General features: G+C 55.8%; 6 protein-coding genes across 6 annotated transcripts; 2 read left to right on the top strand and 4 right to left on the bottom strand.

The window, feature by feature from the left end:
- Positions 1-238: 238 nt before the first annotated feature.
- Positions 239-2,593, top strand: CH63R_08939 (uncharacterized protein; the record flags this gene model as incomplete). The annotated part of the gene is made up of 4 exons (XM_018303913.1): positions 239-337; positions 444-750; positions 807-1,696; positions 1,757-2,593. 4 exons carry the CDS (start codon positions 239-241, stop codon positions 2,591-2,593), a joined length of 2,133 nt encoding a protein of 710 aa, XP_018155936.1.
- A 5,404-nt stretch (positions 2,594-7,997) lies between these two features.
- CH63R_08938 (Kinesin-like protein) lies at positions 7,998-13,290 on the top strand (the record flags this gene model as incomplete). The annotated part of the gene is made up of 2 exons (XM_018303912.1): positions 7,998-8,061; positions 8,150-13,290. The coding sequence occupies 2 exons, from the start codon at positions 7,998-8,000 to the stop codon at positions 13,288-13,290; spliced, it is 5,205 nt and encodes a 1,734-aa protein (XP_018155935.1).
- An 800-nt stretch (positions 13,291-14,090) lies between these two features.
- On the bottom strand, positions 14,091-14,578 carry CH63R_08937 (Cytochrome b5; the record flags this gene model as incomplete). The annotated part of the gene is made up of 2 exons (XM_018303911.1): positions 14,091-14,248; positions 14,485-14,578. The coding sequence occupies 2 exons, from the start codon at positions 14,576-14,578 to the stop codon at positions 14,091-14,093; spliced, it is 252 nt and encodes an 83-aa protein (XP_018155934.1).
- A 1,044-nt stretch (positions 14,579-15,622) lies between these two features.
- Positions 15,623-17,153, bottom strand: CH63R_08936 (peptidase family M48; the record flags this gene model as incomplete). Its single annotated transcript, XM_018303910.1, has 2 exons — positions 15,623-15,766; positions 15,882-17,153. 2 exons carry the CDS (start codon positions 17,151-17,153, stop codon positions 15,623-15,625), a joined length of 1,416 nt encoding a protein of 471 aa, XP_018155933.1.
- A 557-nt stretch (positions 17,154-17,710) lies between these two features.
- Positions 17,711-19,180, bottom strand: CH63R_08935 (Methyltransferase; the record flags this gene model as incomplete). The annotated part of the gene is made up of 6 exons (XM_018303909.1): positions 17,711-17,857; positions 17,944-18,406; positions 18,467-18,734; positions 18,825-18,904; positions 18,959-18,975; positions 19,052-19,180. The coding sequence occupies 6 exons, from the start codon at positions 19,178-19,180 to the stop codon at positions 17,711-17,713; spliced, it is 1,104 nt and encodes a 367-aa protein (XP_018155932.1).
- Positions 19,181-23,305: 4,125 nt separating this feature from the next.
- Positions 23,306-24,766, bottom strand: CH63R_08934 (Duf821 domain-containing protein; the record flags this gene model as incomplete). The annotated part of the gene is made up of 1 exon (XM_018303908.1): positions 23,306-24,766. One exon carries the CDS (start codon positions 24,764-24,766, stop codon positions 23,306-23,308), a length of 1,461 nt encoding a protein of 486 aa, XP_018155931.1.
- Between the last annotated feature and the right edge of the window lie 1,820 nt (positions 24,767-26,586).

The following is a 26,586-nucleotide window of genomic DNA, read 5'->3' as shown; positions in this document are numbered from 1 at the left end:
CTTCTCCATTCTTCTCCAGTCTGCTTCCTCTCCACCGTCTGCGAATACCTAAGACATATATAGCCTCACTGCTCGACTTCTTTGCTCAGGGAGCCATTGTCTTACATAGCGTGGAACCTATACCTACCCTGACCTTGGCTATAGCTGTGCCAGATCTTCTCCTGACTTGTACTGGCTGCCATCTATCCCTCACCTCAGAACCCTGCATCAGTCATCCGCACTCCTCCTCTTCCTCCCAATGGCTCACATCGCAACCTGTATGCTCGGTGTCGAAGGCGAGCCCACCACTCTGCCGTATATAGCCAAGCCGGCCTCCCCACTACCTCCCTCAGAACCAGTATGGACATCGCTCCTCCCCCCCCCCCCCCCCCCCCAGCTACATACCTACACGCTCTTTGCTTGTTGCATTGTCCTTCAACAACTGACCGAGTCTTTTGGACTAGACACAACTGCCACCGCCACCGCCGACAGCGGACCACAAACCCTTTGTGTGGAGGATGCACCAGCCAGAGTCTCGGAAGTACCAGCTCTTCCCCAAAGATCGTCAGCACCGGCCGTCAGGAAAGAGCCTCGACCCCGAGCAAGCATTCGCCCTCGCCATGGGACAGAACGAAAAGACAGAAAAGCCCTGCAGCAGCAGCGGCTCCCTTCGGCTACGCATCAAGGAGCACAACCTCATTAGACGGCGCAAAGTGAGCATTCCCGAGCTGGGCCCAATGACAACAGTCCAGGAGGTTCCCATGGATTCACGTAAGTGTGCACGCATCCAAACCCCCCTTCGGGAGAAGTCTACTGACCAGTTCTAGCCACCATTCCGGGACGACCACCTCTGCACGAGAGGTCCGTCAGCGCCCCTGGTCATCACATCAAGCAGCACAATTCCACTAGTTCCGTCTCGTCCGCCGCCGCTGCCGCCGCCGCCGCCACTGCCGATAGGTCTGCGTACATAGATCACGCTTGCTCCCCGGAACGGCACCAAAGATCTGCTTCGGAAACCCAGACAGCTCGCCAACCTGCCTCGCCGAAGCAGCTGGCCCCTCTCGTCATCCCTACTCACATCGGCAATGTGCCTCGCCTGGCCAGACAAACCTCACACAGTCGCATGCGATCAGGCGGCTCTAGTCAGGATATCGGCCAGCTTTCTGCCCGAACCGACGACTCGTCCAGGTCACAGTCTCGAACCCCCTACACTCCTTTGACGGCTTCCACCGCCCTGACAACGCCGCTGTCAGCCTGCCACAGTGTACAATCTGCCACTACACCTGTGTCTGCTCCCATCATGGAGGCCCGAGACTCCTCCAAGCCATGGGAGAACAACAGCACACCGATCGCAATCACTCCCGGTCAACACAACGATGACGCCTCGGCTACGCCCGAAACCGAATCTGCATCCCGGCCGTTCGTTCACTCGCATAGGAGGGGACAATCTGAATCCGGTAGCATCATGGATCGGGGCCGCCCAAGGAAGCGGAGCGACGCGCGAAACAATGGCAGTCCTCTTCCCAAGCGAAGCTGCTCGACACGCAACAAGAGCGCCGAGCGTCGGGCTTTCGAGGAGCTCCCGACCGGATGGCGCGCTGGCGAGGTGGCCAATTACATGGGACAACCCGAATTGGAGGCATTACAAAAGCAGGCATTTGGCCAAGCCTCCAGGTTTGAGGTATTGAAGAAGGATGACGTCGAGATGCTTTCGAAGGTAGGACACGAAGCTTTGCCAGCAGCATATTCCGACACAGAACTAACCGCGATTTCGCAGGAACTCCGCCAGCTCGACGAACGAACTGAGTACCTTCGTCGCACCTACACCTCTTTGCGCGCTGGCCGGCGCAACCTGCACTCTCGCATGTGTCAATACCTCCGCTCTCCTCGGACGGCGAGGTTCAGCACGGACTCGATGCTGAAGCAAGAGGAAGCTCTCGCTGAGCTCGACACCTCAATCGATGACTGGGTCAACAAGCTCGAACAGGCCGAAAACCGCCGGACGCGGGTACGCCAAAAGCTCCTGGAACACGTTGCTGCCGCCGCTACCCTTCCCACTCCGGCGGCAACGGCTGCGAGCGAGTCATTGCAGCTAGCCATGGGGATCCGTTCGCCTCCACCACCGGGCGTTGGGGACATCTCCACACCCCCCCGGAGCCCCACCAAGAACGCATTCTCTTCACACGCTGCCAACAGCTCCCCCTCGCCGCAACGAGTCGTCGCGCAGGTCCCCAGTACCATTGTCGAGCAGCCCGTGGTCGAGGATACGCCCAGAGCCTTGGCCAACAAGCACGAGTCTGCTTTTAGCCATCGCCGCATCGGCATGGAAAGCATCCGCATCTATGCCGACAGCGACGTGTACGCGCTCTTGGCCGACGTGGAGAACGAAATCACCAAGATGAGTGCAGCGGCAAACCTGCCCGAAAGCAATGCCGCCCTCTCTGATGATGAGCGGAAAGAGATCCATCGGGCGCGCAGCCACGAGGCTCTCAGCGGCCTTTCGACGGATGCGAAGAACACCGTCTCATCTCCCCGCGCACCTTCGCCCCCGGCCAAGGATAGCCCGGCAGACGGCGAGGCTATCTTCCTCACCAGTGCCGTATTCCGAGGCTGAGAAGTCAGCCACTCTCGGCCCAGTCCCTTGTCCCATCTTCCCTATTTCAACACTTTCCATCTTTCCAACCTTGCAAAACAATTCATCTGATCATCTCTCTTGAAACCGTTGTCCGTATAACGCTTACGCTCCCTACGTCTCAAACCACATCACGGCCGACCAATTACATTCCTTTCCAACAAGCGCCTCTCAATTTTGTGTTTTGTTTTACCGCCCATCTTGTTTTCTTAACACCAACTTGATACCCGTCCGCGACGCTCCCTCTTTTCTTCATGGCTTTTGTTTCATAACCCGACCGCCACACCGATTTCATTCATCTCATTGTCTTATTCCTCACTTGCATAAATTTCATGTCATCTACCGGGTGATGGTAGCGCAGACTTGCGCTGGTCAAGGAAATGGTCTGGGCCCGTGTGGGTTAAGAGCAGGATACTATTCTCTTCATGTAAAAAAGATTAGCCGTGTATCGCCTTTCTGTGCCTGGCCGTCCTTAGAGGCCATAGAGTACAATATAGTGTATTGTTCGAAAAGAAATAATCATGTTCCATCCTAGAAAAGGACAATCCAAAGCAACAGTACTTAATCCAACTCCACTGCGCATTCGTAAAGGCGTGTCACCATAAAGTGCTATGAACTACAAGTTTTGGCGATTGCCATGGTCTATGTATAAACAGTGCGATGCAGTTCTTAACTATGTACTGCATGGCCAAATTGGCCAGCCTCTACAAGTCATTGCTCTGATAATGGACAGACACCATGTAATGCCTGACATTCGGGCGGCGGGGTTCTATCCTGTTGAGTATTCTTCTCCCAGGACATCGATGGCGATGCACGGGGCCTGGGGTGTGGAAAAGGGAGGTGAACGTACTAATTCCTTCCTTGTACTGTCTACCTAGATACGTGGTATTATTTACTGATTACTCCCAGCTGAGTCCATTACTTGCATACACCTTGGGCTGACCAGTCAGCGGAACCCACCCTCCCAAGCAGACCCTGCTGATCGTTTTCTCAGGAGATGTGCGTGCGTGCGTGCGCGCGTGTGTGTATTGGTGGCTGGTTAGACTTTGTCTCATTGTATGCGCGTGACGTAGATCGCGATATAGACAAAAGGATGATCGGAATGTCGATAGAGTTGGTTGTTTTTTGTGTGGATACGGGTGCGTGTGCGTTAGTCAGACGAGGCCCACGCATACATCCCTCGGCTTCCATGATGGAGATGGATAGATGGATGCGTGTGAAGTTCGCGGTCGGCTGTCCCGAGTGGTTGACCCCCCCGCCCCCGGGCCGTGGCCGTAAAGACCGGCGACTCGAGAGGCCCGCCGTCGCCAGGCCGATCGACGGAGACGTACCCGCGAACTATTTACAGGTAGGTAGGTAATAGTTCTCCGTTGCGTCTCGACCAAGCCCCGTCAAGCATGTCAAGCATGTCAAGCAACCGCCAAGGTCGGTTGGCGTTTCCAGGTCAGGTGGGGTTTCCCACGCAGAAGACTTTTGTCCTCCTGCTTGGCCGTCTTCTCCTTTCTCCAAGACCTTGTGTGTTTAAGGTATAGAAAGAAACATGGAAGGGGAGGATGGACGATGTGCCCTTAATAGCCCCCCCCCCTCCCTTATGGCGAGATAAGAGCGTAGAGTTGCAGAAGGCACGACGATCGGCGTGTGGGCCCTGCGACGTCGTCATGATTCGGTTTGTTGTGTTCCCTGAGGCAGTTATCCAGTCGTAAATACAGTAGTAGAAGAGCGTCAAACCCGTTTCCCCATCGCCGTGAAGACGCTGAAGGTTTTCCCTCATCTTGTTCTTTATCCAATTTTTTCGGGGGGGGGGAGAGGATCTACGGGAGCGGGATGGCGTATTCTCATCTATCAGAGTTGCGGGTTGCCCGCTACGTTGGGGCCACGGTGCAGGTCCCCTTGATCCCGTGTCTTGGCTTCCATCAGCCCGAGTACCTGTACATGCGAGCAGACTTGACGTCGTCATGCAAGGTGTCGTTGTTTGTGGCCCCCTCACTGAAACCGATTCAGGCCCGGATGCTGACGTGACAGTTGGGGTCGCAACAATTAATGTCGATCCGAGCGGGCATTCTCGTCGTCTTGTGCGCCAAGGGACGAAGATTGTGTAAGTAGAGAGTCTATTTGTTGATAGTGTTTGGCCATCTCTGAGAGTTTCATCGCGCGAAATGACGGGCTCGAGACGTCATTTGGTGCCTGGCTGCCGTGTGTCGAGCTAAAATCGACGCCGGCCCGGCTGCCATGTCTCACTCCGTTCCTTGCAGTAGCTCGACGGTAGCGACAGGGCCGGGGGCCTACGGATCGGCTACGCAGTGTAGTGTTTTGACTCTTGAGGAGCCCGAAGTCTCAAACGGCCCCCCCTTGCTAGCCTGCAGTGACCAAGCCTTGTCATGTTCTAGCCAGCGCGAGCCGTGGTGTTGACAGCGATCACCGGTTTGTTTGGTTTATGGATGGAGTCCCCATTCGCCTAGGAAGTACAGAGAGAAATCGAAACGCTAGCGTGCTTTGTTAGACCGTTTCCCTCTTTTCTTCTTTTCGCTTCGTTTCCTGTCAGGCTGTCACAGTGGGTATGCGAGCGCCTCGCGTTTGGCGGGAGGCGCTACGGCGGCGGGCGTGGAGGCGCGCCTCTCGGGAAGGAGTGAGAGAGGGGTTGCCCCCCTGAACAAGGCAGCTGTCGGTTCGAGACAGAGGGGCAGGGGTGTAATTGCATCACGTAGTGTTCGCCCAATGTGACAAGACAGAGGTGTCGAGGGGAGCCGACGTTGCGGCCGAATCTACACAGCATCGCCAACTTGTGGTTTGCGGGGACATAGTCTTTCGACAAGGTTGTTCTGTATTCTGGAACACCGGAGTCACGTCTTACGGACCAGCCCTGGACAGCGGACGTCCGAGTCGAAGCAGTAGCATCAGCAGTGGTGGCGGCGGCGGCGGCGGCGGCGGCAGAGCGTCTGTGCCCCATGCCCCCATTGCCTCTCGGGCGTTCCATCCGGTGCGCCGTCGTCGAGGGTCTCGTTCTTCTGAGACGAGGGCAACACGAGGAAGGATGGAGGGTTTCTCAGGAGCTTGCGGAAGGGTTGGTGGAGACAGGAGTTGAGGTTTGTGGTTTATGGTGCATTCGCGTAGATATAATATGTTGCAGGATGGTGGAGGACGCTGACAGATGACCCCATCGTCAAAGAGACCCCAAGGTTGACTCCCGGCTCCACCCGGTAGCTGTAATGTTGGATATATGCAAGTAGCCGGTGGATGTCGCCGAGTCTGCAGGTGCTGCAGGCATGGTCACGATGGGGGACTGGAGAAGGTCTTATTTGAGTAGGTTATCTTCGGAGGTTTTGTTTCGACACCCGGGGAAGGCCAAGCCCCCCCCCCCCCTTCACAGATGCGTTAGCCGCCGCAGATAGAGGGTGAGACTCTTCCCATGGTGGAATCCTGGGACCTGCCTAACATGGGAATATCTTCGCGTGCCGGTTTGCCGGGTGTCGGTTGGTCAACCAGCTGTGCTGGCTTGTGCAAACAGCGAAGGCTTAAGAGGGCTTGCAAGAATGCTCCACATCCGGGGAGCAGGTCTCCGTGACGTACCAGGTGAACACGGAGCTCTTCTTGCAACTTCGAGCTTTGGTGGCTTGATTATTGCACATGAGTCCATCTGGTAGTAGTTGCCGATTGCTGAGAGAGCGAACGACACCTAGATACATGCGGGCTGATGCTGCTCCAACTGAATGAGCCGCCGCACGGGTATCGAAGTAGATGGCTTAGCGTTTATGTATACCACGAATCGCAAGATGCTGATGTGATTTGATCTTGAGAATCGGCCCAGCGCATCAAGGCGTCAGGCTTGAGATCCCCCCAAGGTGTAAGTAATAAACGCTGGGACGAGTCGAGGTCCCGGCAAAGGCAATGTTCGACGTGGCGCGAAGGAGTAATTGGTTATTCAACTTGTGTCCCGCGGGCCGTGTTTCTGCTGGGCCAACCTGGCCGAAGTAATCTTCGATCGCGCATTGCTGCAGTTTGGTTAGGATTTAGATGTCGTGGGAAGCGAATGAGGCTGGCGGGCATGTAGCAGTGGCACGACAATGCCGAAAATCACCTGCCCGCATGGCTTCTCCTACCAGAGCCCGTTGTCTGATTCCCAGCAGCGGGAACGACCGAACAGCGGAATCGGATACCCGCGTTCTGGGAATCGACTCGACAGGGATGTAACTGGCAGAAACTGCAAAAAATGGGACGAACATCATCGGAGCGCAGCGCTGTCCAGCAGAGACTCAATGGCAAATGCCAGCTGCTTGAGATTAGGCAGCGAGGCATGGCTAGCCACTGAGGTGGCAATGTCAACATGACTGCCGCGGCAACACATTGCCGCAACTGCTGATAAGCCGTACAAAGCCAGATTCGAACACTGCTGTTGAGGTAACGCTCGAGACACCTGCGTTCCCGACTTCCTCGACTGTTTCAACCAGTGAGGTCGGCCACAACCTTAACTCTCCGCGAGTGGAGTTCAGTTGATGATTGCGATGTCGCCAAACAGAGGCTGCAGGGGAACGCAAAACGACATGGTGGCATAAGGAGGGTTTGGATGCCATTAGGCCGGTTAATGTGGTCACTCTATAAGCCGCGTAGATGATCAAAGAGTGAGGAGGTTTATAGGTACCAACGTGTTGGCTGACGACGCTTAGTCATCTAGAAAACATCAATGCCAACGCCAGCTGGGAAACAGTGGCCTTCGCCCGTCACCCGCTGAGCTGAGCGGATTGGCACGTGAAGTGACCCTGAGCAAAGCTAATTTCCCGCCCAATCAAACACGGCCAGTTCCCTGCAGAGAGCCGTCATGCGGTGCGCGACCGCGTCCTTCCCGAAATTTGTTGACACTGAAGTACTCCGTACCCTGTCTTTTCCAGCACTTCTGTTCGACGACCCGACCATTCGACGACTAAACTCCCCTTTGTATTACGCGACCACGACCCTACGACGCACGAAACGACCCTGGATTTGCGCGATAAGGCGCCCGAGCGAAGACCCCACGAGTTGTCCAGTGTCCGTTGGCCGACACAGCATCGCCTGTTTGCGGGGCCCCCTGTCTGCGTCATTCCAAGAACCGCTCTTGGAAATACTTGGCCGTCGAAAAGGTCGGAATCCCGCTTGACGATCCCCTCCGGTTTGCTCGCCAAACCATCCCGCTCGCCTCGGAACCCGGAGAATGATCTCGGCCAATTTTTGAGAGAGTTTTGTCGACATCACAATTGGAAGATAGCCGGACAACGTGGACCTTGCTGTCGCCCAGTCCCCGAGGGTGGTCGATCCTGTCGGACGCTGTCAACCGTGGCCGAAGGCCTGTCATCCGCACAACCGGCGCGCTCTGCCGTGAAGTCGGGCGGCAGGTGCCCTGAACCCAGTCGCAAAGATGGCGCCAGCAGGTGGTGGAAACATTAAGGTGGTGGTGAGAGTCAGACCGTTCAACAGTAGAGGTATGCCTTGGAGTTTGAACCCCTCTTGCTGCTAGACAGACCGCACGAGGGGCTTTAATCACCGGAACAAATGCTGACCGTAGCTCAGAAATCGACCGTGGTTCAAAATGCATCATTGAGATGAAAGACAACCAGACGATCCTCGCCACACCTCCCGATGCTCACACCAAGAACGCAAAGGATGCCGGCCAAAAAGTCTTCGCCTTTGATAGATCATACTGGTCGTTCGATCGAAAGGACTCCCACTATGCCGGTCAAGACAACCTCTTCGACGATCTTGGCCAGCCGCTTTTGGACAACGCATTCGGAGGTTACAACAATTGTATTTTCGCCTACGGTCAAACCGGTTCTGGAAAGTCGTACTCCATGATGGGATACGGCAAGGAGGTCGGCATCATCCCGAATATTTGCCAAGATATGTTTAAGAGAATCACGGCCTTGCAGGAGGACAAGAACCTGCGATGTACGGTGGAAGTGTCATACCTCGAGATCTACAATGAGCGGGTGCGAGATCTGCTCAACCCGTCAACCAAGGGCAACCTCAAGGTTCGCGAGCACCCTTCGACTGGACCATACGTCGAAGACTTGGCAAAATTGGTGGTCGGCAGCTTCCAGGAGATTGAGCACTTGATGGACGAGGGAAACAAGGCAAGAACTGTCGCGGCAACCAACATGAACGAGACATCTAGCCGAAGTCATGCAGTCTTTACTCTGATGCTCACTCAGAAGAAGTTTGACCCCGAAACCAAGATGGAGATGGAAAAGGTCGCCAAGATCAGTCTCGTTGATTTGGCTGGCTCGGAAAGAGCCACATCAACAGGCGCTACAGGTGCCCGCCTGAAGGAAGGTGCCGAGATTAACAGGTCACTGTCCTCTCTAGGTCGTGTCATTTCAGCGCTCGCTGATATCTCGACTGGAAAGAAGAAGAAGGGACCTGGCGGGCAGGTTCCCTATCGAGACAGTGTTCTGACTTGGCTGCTCAAAGATTCATTAGGTGGCAACAGCATGACTGCCATGATTGCAGCCATCAGTCCAGCAGACATCAACTACGACGAAACTCTCAGTACACTACGATATGCTGATTCGGCCAAGCGGATCAAGAACCACGCGGTCGTCAACGAAGACGCCAACGCTCGTATGATCAGAGAACTCAAGGAAGAGCTTGCCCTTTTGAGGAATCAACTAGGCGGCGGCGGGGGAGGCGGAACAGCAGGTGCCACCGGAGGAGCTGCCGGCGGCGTTGTCACGTCAGAAGAGGTCTATCCGGAAGGCACGCCTCTAGAGAAGCAATTCGTGTCCATCACATCGAGCGACGGCGCCGTGAAGAAAGTCTCCAAGGCCGAGATTGCGGAGCAGCTTAACCAGAGCGAGAAGCTGCTCACAGACCTGAACCAGACGTGGGAGCAGAAATTGGCCAAAACCGAAGAGATTCACAAGGAGCGCGAGGCCGCGCTTGAGGAGCTCGGTATCAGCATCGAAAAGGGCTTTATCGGACTCTCTACGCCCAAGAAGATGCCCCATTTGGTCAACCTCTCGGACGATCCACTGCTCGCTGAATGCCTGGTGTACAACCTCAAGCCAGGATTGACCACGGTGGGGAATATGGACACGAATGCCGACAACCAAGCGAACATTCGCCTCAACGGGACGCGAATATTACATGATCATTGCGCGTTCGAGAACGGACCAGACGGTACCGTTATGGTCATCCCCAGCGAAGGCGCCTCTGTCATGGTCAACGGTAAACGGATCGAAGAGCCTAAGCAGCTCCACTCTGGTTACCGAGTCATTTTGGGTGATTTCCACATCTTCCGTTTCAACCATCCCATGGAGGCCCAAAAGGAGAGAGCAGACAAGAGCCTTTTGAGACAGTCTGTCACAGCCAGCCAGCTGCAGAGCCTCGAAAAGAGCATACCTACGCCGGCAGTCAGCCCTCGGCCAGGACACGAACGGAATTGGAGCAAGACTGGATCTGATATTGGCGACAGTCGACCGGACTCTCCGATTCCATTTCGCACTGGACGCGATAACGATTGGAGCTTTGCGAGACGCGAGGCTGCAGAGGCTATACTCGGTACAAACCAGAACTTGGCTAGCCTTACGGACGAGGAACTCAATGCCTTATTCGAGGGCATCCAAAGAGCGCGTGCTGAGCGTGTCAACGGCCGTGAGGGTGACGATGATGCGGAGTCAGTCACTTCATATCCTATTCGAGAAAAATACATGTCGACTGGCACCCTTGACAACTTCTCTCTTGACACCGCGCTCACCATGCCCTCGACCCCCAAACAGGGGGAAGTGGACGACAAGCTTAGAGAAGTGCGAGAGGAGATGCAGTCCCAGCTCGACCGGCAAAAGGAGGAGTATCAGGACCAGCTCAAGACAGCTGAAGCAGCCAACGTTGAAGTGGAAGAGATCAGAAAGGAGAAGCTGAGGATGGAAGAAACCCTTCAGGCAATAAAAGAAGACATGCAGCAGCAATTGGAGGTTCAGCGTCGCCAATTCGAGGAAAAGCTCGAGAAAATGGATCCGCTAAAGAGGCCAAAGGCTAATCCCAAGCTGTCCGACGAGGAAATCGAAACCGCCAAGCAGGTCGTCAATCACTGGCGGACCCGACGCTACGTGCGAATGGCCGAAGCGGTTCTACAACACGCCTCAACGTTGAAGGAAGCACAGATCATGAGTAACGAGCTCGACGAAGGCGTGGTTTTCCAGTTCACCGTCGTCGACCTTGGCCACTCCATCTGTTCTACCTACGATATGGTCTTGAACGGGTTGACAGGCGAAGGGGACGATATCGCTCTCGACGAGACCCAGAAGCCATGCATCGGCGTTCGTGTCGTCGACTACAAGAATTGCGTCGTCCATCTCTGGAGTCTTGAGAAGCTTCACGACCGCGTTCGCCAAATGCGACAGATGCACCAATACCTCGATCAACCCGAGTATGCGCAGCACTTGAGCCTTGATAACCCATTCATCGAAACCTGCATGCCGCAGTACACCCTTGTGGGAGAGGTCGACGTGCCTCTGAAGGCCGTCTTCGAGAGCAGGGTTCAGGACTTTGCGCTCGACGTTCTCTCACCACACACCTCCCACGCCATCGGCATGATCAAGCTTTCTTTGGAGCCGTCACATGCCCGAGCTCCATCCAACACGCTAAAATTCAACGTTGTTATGCACGAGATGCTGGGGTTCGCCGAGAGGGAGGGCACAGAGGTTCATGCTCAGCTGTTCATCCCCGGGGTGTCGGAGGAGGATGGCATCACGACTACGCAGATGGTCAAGGACTTTGACGAAGGGCCGATTCGGTTTGAGAGCGTGCATAGTATGAGCGTCCCTCTTTTTAGCCCGCAGAATGTCACCCTTCGGGCAGCCATTTTCGCCAAAGTATCCGCCATGCACCTGGACAAGCTGCTGAGCTGGGACGATATGAGAGATGCTGTACCGGTGTCCCGAGGTAGACCTAAAGGCGCACGAATCGCCGAGTCGCAGTTCTACACCGAGGAGAAGCATGACCTGCTGGCAAGGATACAGATTCTCGAGCTCAATGAGGAAGGAGAGTATGCGCCTGTGGAAGTCGCGCAAACGAGCGAGATGGACGGCGGCACGTTCCAGCTCCATCAGGGGCTGCAGCGTCGCATCTCCATCAACATCACGCACAGCTCCGGCGATGCGTTGCCTTGGGATGATGCGATGAATCTCAGGGTGGGCAAAATCCAGCTCCTGGACCAGGCAGGGAAGTCTCCCGACATGACTTCCACGTCCCCGACCATCGCTCTCAAGCTTGCCAATAAGCCCGCTTTCCGCGACAATGCCAACGGCACCCGAAGCATTACAATGACCGGGCAGTGGGATTCCAGCCTGCACAACTCCTTGTTGCTGGACAGAGTCACAGCGGATAAGTACCGCGTCCAGATGACGGTGGCCTGGGAAGTCAGCTCCAGCAAGTTTGCGGAACCGATGAAGTTTGCGATGCACGTCTGCTGTCAGATCATGTCGAGGTCATGGGTGCGGCAGACGTCAATGTTCTCCTCGTTGTGGCAAAGCGTCCGATTTGTTCATGCGACCAGCGCCATTTTTACGCTGTCGATGCGCCCTGCGCCCATTAAGAGGATAGGCGACCTCTGGCGGATGAGCAGCCAGCACGATTATGTCAAGGGAGAAGAACAACTCACCACATGGACTCCCCGTGGGGTTTCCCTCGTCAGCGACTTCATCCTCGCCCGTAAGAAGAGAAGACGGATCGCCGAGATTGGGGCCGTGCAGACTCTGCTCAAAAAGATCGGCCTGCCCGAACCGAAGGCTAAGCCAGCAGAGCAAGAGACCCAAGACGAGGAGGACCTACCTCCCCAGTCGACATACCAAAATGACGATGACGACCTGCTGAACGACACACCGGAGAGCTCGCAGGTGCCAGAGGACGATGACCTCGTCAACGGAGACGGTCAAGAGACGCCGCAAGCCGAAGAAGAGATATTGACTGTTCAAGAACCGCAGGAGACAGAGATGCCAGAGCGGGAGAGGCAAATGCTCGGAAAATGCATCAAGCTCTGGCACAAGTATCCCGATCCACTGCTGCAGATCCTCAGCCCAACCAATACCGACCCCCCCACAGACGGGTCTGCGCCGGAGGCGTCGGCTCCGCCGAGCCTGATCCCGACCATCATCAGAGTGCCGAAAAACCCAAAGGTGCTCAAGGGAGGCTACCTGCTCATCCCCAACAGTAGCTCGACGAGATGGGTCAAGCGGTTTGTCGAGTTGAGACGGCCATATCTTCACATCCACTCTGTCACTGATGGCGATGAGGTGGCCATTGTCAGTTTGCGAAACTCGCGTCTCGACAGCCAGCCCGGCGTCATTGGCCTGCTGTCTGGCGACGACGATGACACGGGCTCCCAAACCAACGGCAGCGGCGAAGAGTTCCGTCCAAGCCACCGACGGACAGCATCGGGGCGCGTCATCTCTACCATATGGACCGGCACCGGCACAGGCGGTGCGGCAAATGGCGCGGGCGGCGGTCTGCAGAGACTGAGCGAGCGATTACAAGCCGGGGTCTTTGCCATCTACGGCACGGACAACACATGGTTATTCGCCGCGCGCAGTGAGCGTGACAAGAGGGACTGGATCTTTCGCATTGACCAAAGTTATTTCTCGGGAAGCGACAGCGCAAACGGCAGCGGTGCGGGAAGCCCCGACAGATACGACGACTCCCTCATCGGCGGGTACTGAACCAAACCGGCAAGGCGACGCGAGGGAACAGCGACGAGTTTCCGACGAAGCTATTTTCTTATTTTTTCAGTCAAGAATGAATAACGTCCATTTGAAAACGATGGCACCGCATGCTCACATCATCAACCAACACAGTTTTCTCTTTGTTCCGTTTGTATAACGCACGACGACGAACTGCACTATACCCTCTATGATTTGGGAATGGGAAGCGCAAAGAACAGGAGATAGGGTGAAGTGCAGGGGAAAGGACAGGGAGATGACAGTCTTACTTACGGGGAATACAATAGAAAGGGGAACACGCGCAGGGAGATTGACTGGGGTTCCAATCAACGATTCAAACAACATCTAGACAGACAGAAGATCTGCATTTGGAAAGAGGATGCCGGGGGAAAAAAGGAGGGGGCGGCATGATGCAGACGCGCACCCTGTGCTTTCCGCACAAATGGGGTTGGATATGCTTGCAGCACGGGGCTTGCAGCAATAATATTCTCGGGCCACTGCTGCGGCAGCGGCTGTACATAGTTTTACGAAGATATATCTAATGACTACACGGTTTGACAGATGTATGGAGTGGTGACGAGACAAGTAGACACCAGGCGTCTAAGACGTCCCACGACGTCCTTGCAAGCCACAGAGCCGGGGACCACAAAAAGAGAATGGACGTTTTTATTTCATACTATGCCGCTTTAAGAAAAAGAAAAGGAGGAAGAAAAGCCACAAGCACGCATATGCCAATCATGATGAAAACCATGGTACAAAGAGGACAAAGGGCGGATCAGAACGAGGAAAACGAGCCGCAGTCACAACTTGGCGCTCTCGCCAACAGTACCGATGCGGAGCTTGCCGCCGTACTTCTCAAGAACCTTTTCGTTGTGGTACTTCCAGAACACCTTTGTCGCGTTCTTGCCTGCGAAGCGCTTGAGAATCTTTTCGCCGCCGGGGTGCTCTGATTGGAAGGCTAGACGCGAAGGGGGAGACTGTCAGTATTTTGGGGACTCTGGGAGGGGGGGTGACTCGTGAGTGAAAGTAAGTCTCTTGAAGATTGAGACTCATCTGAAGAGTTGGAGGGGAGACGGAGATGCGGAAGGGCGGGTGACAGTATGGTGGGGACAAAGGGTAGGTGGATGGACTGAGGAACCTGGAAGGGGAGAGAGAGAGAGACAACTGAGGTAGGAAAGAGGCTGGTTTTCTTACCGGTGATGTCGTAGACGCCGTCCTCGACAATGATCCACATGTCCTTATCGGTCTTGTGCTGGGCGACCTCCTGGGTGGTGAACGTCTTGGCCATTTTTGGCGATTTCGGTAGGGGGGTGAGAGTGCCGTGTGTCGTGTGGAGATTGTACAGTGGCAGTCGGTAGCTGTCTTGCTGGAAAGTCGAAGGGCAGTGAGACGTGAGATGTTGGTTGTGAGGTGAAATTGGCGAGTGGTGGGTGAGTGATGAGGGAGGAAATTCTTAGAAGCGATGAAGTCGCACGCAAACAACACACACACATACACACACAGCGGTCCGGTCGGTACGTGCGCGAGTGACGGGCCAGAGTGAGCGTGACACGAGTCAACTTACCTCGGCTCATCTGGGCGCGAAAGAGCCGCCCCAACGTCATTCGTCCCCCGCTGATTGGGGGTTGCTCCGCCCCCGACCCCCAGACAGCCTGTGCCTGGAGTAGAAGCGCGGGAGCAAATCACGGGACGCGGATTTCTCAGCCCGCGGGATTGAGGGTCTGGGAAAGAGACCTAGGTACTGTAGATGATGGCCCCTGAGGCTCCACGGGACTTCCTCCCTTGCTAAAGCCTTATTTTCTTCCTTTTTTTTTTCTTTTTTTTTCTGGGATGTTCTATGGTGGCATGCGACAGCCAAGGATGTCGGCTTTGTCGATTGACTTTACCGGCTCGGGAGACCGAGCTGGGTACATTCTAGGTGTACCGTACAGTGCAGTCTGGATGAGAGCATTGACTTTTCTGCAAGTATAGCTCTTCGACCACTGGAGACGACGCTACGGCAAACAAGCATCCAATTCACAGTCGCCGTCCGTATTCGTGAAGGTGAAATCGTGGTATTGGTATCTTGTTACAAGGCGGACCCGTATATCATCATGTCGTTTGTTCGCGACCTTGGGTGATACACGACCCGGGGGAATAATGGTGAGAGAAGAAGACTCAAGGAGGAGAAGCAAAAAGAGAAAGAAAAAGAAAGAAGACAAAAAACCATCCTTCCATCGCGCCGTAGGTCCAAATACGCCAGCGCCGAAAAAGCCGTAGCCCATGCCGCGCCGTGCCATGCCGTGTCATGCTATACCGTGCCGTGCAGCCATTACCCATTGCGTGCGCCCGGCTAGAACTGTACAATGATGCTTCCCCGGTCCAACGCCCGCCGGAACATGTTGGCGAAGCCGGCCGTCCCCTTGCAGTCGCTGGCCTCCCACTTCTCGATGGCCTTGGGCATCCACTCCTTGTGCTTTTCGATTCGATGTTCGGTCTACATGGACGTTTTTGTCAGTATCCCGGTAGTTGTAAACTGTCTTTCCGTATTGTCAAGTTTTCGCAGCACCAAAATCCAGGGGAAAAGGGCAAAAGGAACCGGCCCAACCTACCGAAGGGTGCGTGCTGAGCAACTCGGGCACCTCCTCCGCGTGGCCCCTCTTGGCCGCCATGTCCATCCGCCGCCAGAACGCCACGGCCTCGCGAGGGTCGTAGCATGCCTCCGCCATGAGCATCAACCCGATATAGTCGGCCTCGCTCTCCTGTAGCCGGCCCATGGGCCTGTTGAAGACGATGTCCATCAGCCCGGACCCCAGGTACTGCACCAGTATGATGGCCGGCGGGAACATGCCCGACATCATCACGAGGCCGCCCAGCAGGATGTTGGAAAGGATGGACGAGCTCATGCGCTCACCGACGTGCTGCGCGAGGTTGTGTGCGATCTCGTGGCCTAGAACGGCCGCCAGCCCGTCTTCGTTGCGCGTCACGCGCAGGATGCCGCTGTGCACGAAAACCTTGCCGCCGGGCAGCACGAAGGCGTTGAGTGTATGCGGATCGTCGATGACGCGGACCTCCCACTCCTGCCCGTCGAGCCCGGACACGGGGATCAGCCGCCGCATGACGCGTGCGACCATCTGCGAGCGCGGGTCCCACGAGGGCAAGAACCGCCCGCCCTGCGACTCGACCTCGTGGATGACGCGCTTGACCTGCTCATCTGAGATGCGGTTGACCCCAGCCTCGGTGTAGCAGTTGAAGCGCGTGCGGCCCGAGACGGGCACCGTCTGTAGGTTGGCGTAGTAGAAGCCCACGGCCGCGAGGACGGCGGCCAAGAGGACGGCGTGGGTGCCGCGCGACTTGGCGAGCCGCACGAAGCTCGACCTGGTGACGAGCGGCCGCGCCGTCCGCAGATGGTATTCGTGGAGGACTTCGCGGTGCGCCGGGTTGCGCGGGTCGTAGCCGCCCGGCGTGGGCGGCCGGAGGACGGGCCGGCGAGGGGTTTGGGAGAAGAATCGGTGGGGGTGCGCGGCGCGAGGGCTTCGTATTGTCGGGAAGGGAGGGATTCGAGTACGCGATCGCAGGAGGAGACCGGACGGGGAGACGCCGGCCAGTGGGCGAGACGGCGACGGGCGGTATGCGGCGCGGAGGGCGGGCGGCCGCAAGAGGGCGCCGAAGGGGAACATGACGGCGGGCACCAGGGAAGGGGGGACAGCAGCGACAAGAGGCGGGTGTCTGTGTCGCGACCGCGGCGCAAAGCACCCTAGAAGAAGAAGGAGGAGAAAATGACGAAAGGAAAAGCGACAGGTGGTACTTGTTGACCAGTCGGGGAAATCAATGGGAAATGTGAAATGTGTCGGAAAATGAATGAGCTCCGTTGATGCCGTCATCTTCGGAGCCTGTGGAAAGAGCTAGCTGGAACTGGCGATAACGATAAGAGAATGTGGCGGAGAGTCACCAGCCACAGAAGACCCACACAAGGATTGCCTGACCCAAGGGCAAGGTAGGTAAACCTTTTCCTCCTTTCCAACATTCTCGATTCTTCCAGCCTAAGATCCATGTCACCCGCACGTTCCCACTCGTCACAGCAACCATCTCTGTTAGAGGCCGCAGTCGATCAGGTAGTCTGGCCTGGCATCATTTGAGTCACGCAATTTGTTGCGTGAGGAGACAGTCATATCGGACACAATGGCCCTGTGTTACTCGTCTGCTTAAGCCACGGAGGCGAATCTCGACTGCCGATTTCTTTGCGCCGACATGGGAGACATTCGTAAGAGACGAGGCTCGAAGGAAAGAAAAGAAACAAGAGGGAGTATCATTCATTGCCTCGCTGACGTGCTGGGAAAATCATTAAAAGTACCCCGAGACTCCGTTGGGTCCATACGCCGAGGAAGCCAGTCTAGGTACGAGAAAATCAAGTCATACGGTCGTTTCGGTTCGTGTCATTTCACTGGGCCATGGCCCTGTCCTCCGATGAACTCCTCGGAGGGATCGTTTCGCCCGGGTACGGTTTGCGACCCCAGACGACCCAGACATGTTGGTAAGCGTGTATGTGCATGTTGGAGATGTCTCTACGCACATCCACCAGTGAAACCTGCCCCCGAGTGCGTCAGTATAGGCAGAGCAACAACATGCGCTCACAAGGGATGAGTGGGTGAGGGAAGGGTGGGGGGGTTCTACCTGCACCTCCTCCTGTCTCTTTTCCAGGACCTGCGTGAACAGGGCCATGCTGAACCCGCTCAGCCCGTCGAGGAAGTTCTGCTCCCAGAGCTTCCCGACGTGCTTGTGACGGGGGTTCTTGGCCCACCCATTGATGGGGATCTTGAACACCCGCTGCCGCACGTCGACGAAGCCAACCTCCTCGTACCACTGATACAGCAGATGCGACCTCGACAGCGGGCGGCCGATGAGCTCGCTCGCGTAGTTCATGTCGTGCACCCAGCGGGACAGGGGCGCGTCCGGCGTCAGCGTGCCGTCGTCGCTGACGGCCTCGAGGTTGAAGTCCTGGGACTCGAGCCAGCCGCCCGGCTGGAGAGAGTCAAAGGCCTGCTGGATGACCTCGTTCTTGAAGTCACCGAAGGATCCAAGGAGCACGCGGGTGTGGATGTAGTCGAATGGATCTGGCCATGCCCATGGTTGCGCGCTGTTGACCTGTTCAGACGGGAGGAGGAAGGGGGGCTTGTGTGATTCGGGAGCTACTTACGCGTCCTCGATGTAAAAATGAACGTTGGGCGGCACGGCGTTGCTTTGGATGGGCGACAGGTCGACTCCAATAACACGGGCTTCCGGATACATGTCTCCCATGTCCATGGCCCAAGCTCCCGTCCCTGTGCCGACGTCGAGGACTCGTCTGGGAGAGCCCTCTGCGGCTATTGGCGCAAAGTGTAACCTGCCATTGAACAGCTCCGTAAGAGCCAGCGACTGCAGGTCTAAACGCTCTTGCTCCGCAGGGTCGTTGGGAAACACGTAGGCTGTAAAAAGAAATTGGTGTAAGCGGTTTGAGCTGTCTCCCTATATGTGTGTGTGTGCCACATTTCAAGATGGGGATTCTTTGCACGTACAGCCCGCTCTGTAAGCGTGATACGTCCTGCCGAAATGCCTAGGAAAACACTCGACGTCGTCGGGTAGAGAGTCGGTCTCGCTAGACAGTTGTTAGTGAGTTGCACGGGAGCTGTTGTTTTAGTGGCAGGCATACCCCTCATGAGGATCGGGCTGGTGGGGATCGTTAGCGACATGGGATGAACGGGGTAGATCGATGGAGAGGGCGGCGGTCACAGTTTCAACATACATCGACTTCTATGTGGCTGTCGTGCAGGGATGTCTTGTCGGGGATGGCCTCGAAAGTGAACTCGAAGCCATGGAGGCGGCCATTGACGGCACCGGGCGGGTAAAAAGACATCACGGCAGCCGGTGACATGGACGAGAGGTCTCCAAAAAATAATAGAGAGGGAGAGAGAGAGATCGAGGCGTAGATAAAGAGGAGAGGAGAGAGTATGGCGAGCTCGACGGTGCAGCTTTCGCGCGAAGCGACGCTTATGACGAACCTTTGTATGAGCTTAAGCTGACGGTTTCGGAACCAACAGAGAAACAATTGCCGTCCAGGTCTCAGTCCATCGAAGGCCTGATGGAACAAGTGGAGACTGATGAAAGTCTATTGCCGGTTGCTTGTGGTTCTTCGAGGAATGTTGAGGGACAAAGGAAAAGGGGATTCAGTTGTATCTAGAAGAAAGAAAACCCTAGAAAAAAAAGGACCCGCCCGGGTATGCGAGATTGCTTCGTCGAGCTTGAAAGCGTGTTGCCTGTCTCGACGTTTTCTTCCGAGGGTTCGATTTGACACGATGGGATCGCCCAAGGGGTGAGTGGGTGGGTGGGTTGGGCATCAAAGACGCGAGAGGGACAATGGAAGACAGGGAGAGAGTATGTGTGTGTGTGCGTGAGAGAGAGAGAGTGTGTGAGAGAGAGGACAGTCGACTAAAGGAGGCGAAGGTAACTCCCGAGGACGCAGATCCTGAGGTTCGCACACACAAATAGCGATGACTCTCGAGCGAAGCAACAAATCCCCGAGCCGAGCTAAAACAGAGTTTTGAAAACGTCGATCTCGAGAATGACACCAAAATGAGAAGAAGAAGAGGAGGGGGAGGAGGGGTGGAGGGAAGAAGTTGTGGTCTTTGGGTGTAAGATTGAGTGAGATGGCGAGTGAGTGAGTGAGTGCGTTGGACCCAGACAGCTGGGTCAGCCTGAGTCGGTCTGAGTCCGCGAGGGCGGGAAAGGCGGGAACGAAAACACGGGGAGACCCAGACCCAATAGGTTGGGTTGGGTTGTTGGTGTTCGGTTTATTTCGTACGGCATGTTTGGTGTCGATACCAGCATCCCGGGCACCCTGGACCCTGGGACCTGGGATTTTGATTTGCCCCTCTCTTCGTCTTCCTCCTCCTCCTCCTCCTCTTTTTCTTCTTCTTCTCCTCTTCTTCCTCCTTGTCCTTCTCGGGCGGGGCCTTGGAGCGGAATTGGTTGGAACGAGACCCATGTTCCCAAGACAGATATGGATACTACTACCACCATTACACGCGCGTTTGCGGATATCTGACAAGTGATGCCCCCCTTGAGCCCTCTAGTCCTGGGACGCCTCCTTCCCCGATTTGCTACCGGATTCCGGGAACTTGTTGAGTCAAGAAACCGACAGGGGAGCCAGAAGGGCCCTTCCGGTGGGAGGCGATGTTGCCATCGGCCGACCGAAGGGGCCAGACAACTATGATAGGTAGCCAAGGCGGTCTCCCTTAAGGTCGCATAGGCACACAGTATGAAGGGGGCTAGACAACGAGTTACCAAGACTAAGCCCCTCCCCTTCCTCATTGTGGGCTCGAGTTTTGCTTCTCTCTCTCTCTCTCTCTCTTCGCCCCCTCATCTTGGGATTTGTGCATATCCGCTTTCAAGGTCTGGTGGAGTGGGCTGGCACTGCTGAGGTGGTTGGTTGGTGCACGAGGAGGGGGGGGGGAGGAGGCGGAAAGAGGAAAGTGCATGATGTACGTGGGAAAAGCAAGAGAAGGAAAAAAAATGGTTGGAACCAACAGGTTTGGGTCCAGAAGATGCATCCGGCTGCAGAAAACAGGGGGGTGGGTGTGGCCGCCTCGAGTGAAGAGCGTCAAACGTGCATGGATCATGTGGTTCGGTTCAGGTTCAATGAGGGAAATTCAACCTCATCGACCAAACGGCGTCGCTCCCCCTTCCGCCCTTCCCGCCCGCGGCCGCCGCAAGGTTACCTACCGGCTGGGAGGAAGGTCGAGAAGTCAAACCTGACATCTAACCAAAAGGGGGGGAGGGGGGATTAGACGCAACATGAACGCACAATGAACGTCTCCTTCACCCCTCTCTTCAACGTGAATAGTAAAATAAAAATACAAATGGAAAAAAAAAGCTATTAAAAAAGGATTGCGACGACATGCACCTATGCAGGGAGGGCACACCACAAACCCGGTGGTGGGATGCTGCGCAAGTGGTGTCAGACCCAACGCCCAGATCTGATAGGATGTCGGGGCCATGGTTTGCAGAACCACCATATTCCATTCCACGGCCCAAAGTTCGGCGGGGGGGACGACGAGTTGGTGTTGCATCCGCCTCGCGACCCGAGACGGAGTGAGAGAGAACTGCTCCGGCCGGGCGTCGGTCGAAAACCTCACCGATCACCCTCCCCTCCCCCTCGCTCCATATCAGTTTCTCACATGTAGGTTAGCATTGACAACCCCTCTCTTCTCCAAATGACCCCAGTAGCAAGCACCGGGACCATTGGCAACGGTTGGCCGATAGCCTCGCTCGTGGGTCTCTGTTGGTAGTTGACTAGGTAGGTGGCTGCGAATGTCGTGTTGGGCAGGTCGAAAGACGGTGTGACGGCCTGCCTGGACGGAAGCCAGCGTAGGCAATGCGGCAGGCGTGATGCGCATGCAACCGGGAAGCCCACATCTCGTCCGTCCCCTCCTCGCAACAAGCTGAGCGGATGCCAGCAGCTTACCTTGGGATTGTCACTGCGCCGCAGAAGCTAAACTTCCCCGGTTCTCGGGCCCTGTACCCAGCTTTCGTCTTCGTCAAGGGAGGGTAGAAGCGGGGAGTGATGTGCAAAAGTACCATCAAAAACCAACAACCAACATCGTCACTCTCTCTTACTCTCTCTTACCCTCTCTTACCCTCTCTTATCCTCTCTTATCCTCTCTTATCCTCTCTTATCCTCTCTTATCCTCTCTTATCCTCTCTTATCCTCTCTTATCCTCTCTTGTCCTCTCTTACCCTCTCTTACCCTCTCTTACCCTCTCTTACCCTCTCTTACCCTCTCTTACCCTCTCTGATTCTCTGTAAAGACATGGCATTACTTTACTCACGGTCAGGGAAACCGCCGTCGTTCCAAAAGCCTGGTTCGTCGTATACCTTGCATGCATGACTGCTGCTGCCATGTCACAAACTTGCTAGGTCATATACAACCTGCCGAACCAGATATGCATCCACGCAACCACCCCCCTGGCCCCTACATGCTTAGATGCATCGTATCACCGAATGTCCCACGGGCCCGCATGGCCAGGCCGAGCTTCGCGACGCGAGGTGGACGGGGACAGGACGGAACTGCACGTTGTGGGAGAATTTTCAACAAGCATGGCTTCTCCGTGTTTGTTTGCCGGTGTTCCAATCGACCGCGACCGTGCGACCTGCCGAGCTCGAGAGACTCCCCTCAGTCGGGGTTCTGGGCCGGTCATCACTGGTGCGGGAAATATGCCTTTGGTTTCCGAACCGTCCTTTACCCTTGCTGTCTACCCCAACGCTCTCGCCGACTTTTGTCGCACGCGGCTTAAACGAGAATCAACGTCAGGCCGGTGCAGCCAGCGTTCCAATAAGTTGGTTCCGACGTGAGACTCCCGTGCGATGTAGGCGTCGGTGTGGCCCTGTGCAAGGGAATGGGTGGGCGGGTGGCGTAGCGGAACGCCCATGTTGGCGCCGCAATGCAGACCGAATCCCCAAGAGTTGGTATTCGGTTCGGCTGGGCCCCAGCCGTCCGACTCCCTGCAAGCCAGGTAGATATACCTGACCCATCTCGCATAAGTCCTGGCCGAGCTAGCATCCGGCAGGCAGTGACTGGAGCTGGAGCGCAGATAAGGGAGAGAAAGGCCAGATGCCATGCGCTTCCCAGGCCTGCCCTCAATGAGTATGAAAGCAGGCATGCCGACGCATATTGCTTGTGTCGTGGGCCGCTTTACGGACGGTGGTTGATTGACTAATCCGCCAGACCGGACGTCGGCGTTCTCCTATATTCTATTGTATGTTTTGCCTCGAGCAGATTGCCTCTTGTGTTTTAGGCTGCCAGTGCAGGGCTTGAGACGTTGTCGTTGTTGGGCTCAACGGGGAACGGATTGTCCGGCTCGTAACTCATCAGACCCTCGGATTTCCACCATGCATCAGAAGAACAACCGTCTAGCCTCCAATCTTTCTCCCCAGTACACCGCTGCCCAGAAATGCAATATGATCGAGCCCCGAGGGTGTCATGTCGTCTTCGAAAGAGTATTCAGTGCCTCTCCCGGACCGCTTTGGTCCTAGTGACAAACTCCTCAAAGCTTTCGGGCTCGTTCCCTCCCCGAATGGCGTGGTCGATGCGAACAACTCGGCTCCAACCTCTGACAAGTGCCCGCCAGTAACAGACTTCAGCCGCAGGGCTCAAGTACCCGCCTTCGGAGAACAAAGCTCGCTGCCGGCGAGCAATGCCGCGAGCCACCTCGGCGTGGTCTTCCAGCCAATGGATTGTCGCTTGGAGGTCGGACCAGTCTGGGTTGACGAACACCATGTTTGCTTCTCCCGGGCCGACCGTCACAGGCCAGGCCATCGTAGCCGTCGATGACGGGTACCCGTTCTGGAGCTTCTTTGTCGCCACGCTGTCGGTGTATGCCTCCTGGTGTCGGCCCAGCAAGACGCTCGAGTAAACCGGCTTGGCGAGGTGTGACGTGTGTTGCATCCACTCCATGGGCGGGCTCAAGAGGACACTTTCACAGAGCTGATGGAACTGCAGACGACCAGAGTATGACACCCCTTCCGTGTGAATGATATACTTGTGCTGGCAAAAGTGTTCGATCATGAGCGCGTTGGTTGCGTTTCCTCCGCTGTTTACCCAGTCCAGCGCCTGCACATCGGCCCACTCGGCATCCTTGGTAACCCTCAAAAGCTCTTGTCGTGATCTTGGGTTCGCGCTGGCGCCGTTGTTGAACCAAGCAGTCCCTCGCCACACTGCACGCGGGTTTTTCAGGTCGAAGGGAAGGCTGGCTTCGATGTTGGCAATAGCGGCCGCCGCGTGCGGGATGGAGCGGATGAAGGGCTGGTTCCATGCCCAGAAGGAGAAGTGGGGGATGGTAAAGATATGTTTTGGAGCCGGGGATATAGCAGGCCGGCTATGGGACCATGAACGAGATACGGGAGTGTCTTGGATGTAGAGGTTGAAGTGCGTATTGGGAAGGGGGGTCGGTGAGGTTGTAAGTGCTCGGTTCAGCTGATGGAGGGCGGCATTTTGTCGCTGGTATATGTCAGCCGTTGCTTCCAGACGCTGCTGCTCGAAACTCTTGTTGAATGAGAAGCTCGGGATGTCACCAACCTCCAACCACTGGTCTGACATGTCCACTGGTCTTGGAGCTTGAAGGACTAGTATCTTGTTGTCTTTAATCTGCCCCAATAGCGACACGGAGATATCGCCGAGGCCCAGACGGAACTCGCCCTCAACAACGGTCGCGTCTATCCCTTCCGTCAGACCAGGAAACGCCACTTGGCACTGTTCCTCGGTCAGATGGAGGTTGTTGAAGTCGCCCGCTGTGCCAGTCCAAGGGCGAAACTCAGAATGCTGGGGCAGCAGGTAGTCGTAGGATCGCCCTGCCAGCCGAATCTGAAGCCCGCCATGTGGGCAAAAAAGACTGTAGACGACCAGGCACAGAGCGGAAGCCACGATGATGGGCCAAAGCCGTCGCATAGCCCGTCTTTGGAGCATGCTGCCCCCTGTCTTGAAAGGTGGGCGAAACTACCGTGAGATGGAAATGACATGTCCATGGTGAAGATGAGTTAGAACGACCTGGTCCCAAGAGGTCTCTTCAAGGGAATCGACGGGTAAGTCGGGAACAGGAGTTCCCTGATCTGGTCTACCGTCCAGAGGGTTGCCAAGCCGATGCAACGTGCTGCGCGGGGTTCGACCCAGGAGAGTTTTGTGTGAAATGGACGGGTAGACTACCGGAAACGCGACAATACAACCTCCGGAGATTTTCACGCCGTCCTGGCAACGCCATGCCAAGGATCACTGGCTGCGCCGGGCGGGGCCGGATATTCGGCATACGAGATGATTCGAGTGTTGAGTCCAGCTCGAGTCCTGGGAAACGCTGCAACATGACCAGAAGATCCGCGAACCTTCCGTACAAGGAAACAAACCTTTCGGAGGTGCTCAAAACCATGGCCTGATTCATCTGCCAAGCGGGCTGATGCTTGGCAAAATATGCCACAAAGGGACACGGCGAGTCTGCGGTGAAGGCATGTTGTCGGGCGGGGTCTCTTGGTGCGTATTGGTCCGCAGTTGGTAACTACTAACCCGTAAACTGCTCATGGTAGTCCACCAATCATCTTATACGTCAATATAGGTCGTTGCGATCCCCAGACTTCCTCGCAGCTGCCGCCTTCCCGAGATCGTACGTTCGGATTGACTGACAGCCACATATCAAGTGTGAATCGTGGTGGATGTCTCGGGATTGATGCTCTGCATCTCGAAATTGATGAGAGCCTAATAATGGCCTATTAAGACGTTGGGGACTTGATGGGAAATGCATGATTTCAGTCTCGCATCACAGAAACGGACATAAGATGGTCGACAGACGGCGGTGACGAGTGACCGCATCTTGCGGGAGATGACAGGGGAAACACCAACTGCTCAACGTCTCTCGCACTGTAGACATACACACTGTACCACAGCCAGCGGAAGCCGGTGTTGGATGGACCCGCTTTTCCCGACTCGGTCCCGGTGACATCACCCGGCGCCGACGGTAGAGGAATCCTCGGTCCCGGCAGCCTGTGCCGGCCAAGGAATGGCTTGGATGACGGGCACGGTGATGCAGCCATACCTCTGAGCTGCGCATGGCTATGCCCAGGTATTGTCATGGTAGTGATATCGGGAGGACCATGATGGACATCGCCTGAGGGCTTAGAGTTTGGTTTTGTGGATAATCCAAACAATGCAATTTTCACTCGGCCTTCAATGTCCTGGCCGCAGTTTTTACTGTTTTACCTTCACACACTTTCATGCAACCGGACGCCCGGATGATGATCGCAAGGGCACTTGGGCTCCATATGTCTTCCAATTGCCTAGTCTCTCGCCGTGTTGCCGATGCGAAGGTCAGCGGCACGGCTAGGCGACGGAGGAATGCGCACAGATTCCGTCCAGACGGTCGAGAATGATGCTGGGGATGGCACCATGTCATGGTACGGATGACGATGGGTGCGAGCTTCATACTAACGGTGTCTCGGCCTGCACAGTTGGAGCTTGCAAGTCAATTCCAACGCCAATGAAGACGCGCGAGACGACTTGCAGACAAGAGTGTTGGTGGGATTCGGAGATTTCTTCCTAACCCTACATCGCGACTCCCAAGTGAGCGAGACGGCGGAACCGGGGTAAACCAAAGAATTACAACCGTGGTGGCCTGGTGCAACAGCACGCACTAATAACTTGCGGTTGCATAGGATTGGATCCATCATCCATCGCGACTTTCATCAATTAGTGTTGATCACCATCACAGGTAACAGACCTTTCAACAAAATGTGGCCATGTGA

The sequence above is a fragment of the Colletotrichum higginsianum genome, chromosome 6, assembly GCF_001672515.1.
Source record: "Colletotrichum higginsianum IMI 349063 chromosome 6, whole genome shotgun sequence".
In the NCBI taxonomy this organism is placed as follows: Eukaryota; Fungi; Ascomycota; class Sordariomycetes; order Glomerellales; family Glomerellaceae; genus Colletotrichum; species Colletotrichum higginsianum.
This window is presented reverse-complemented; position numbering and strand designations above follow the sequence as displayed.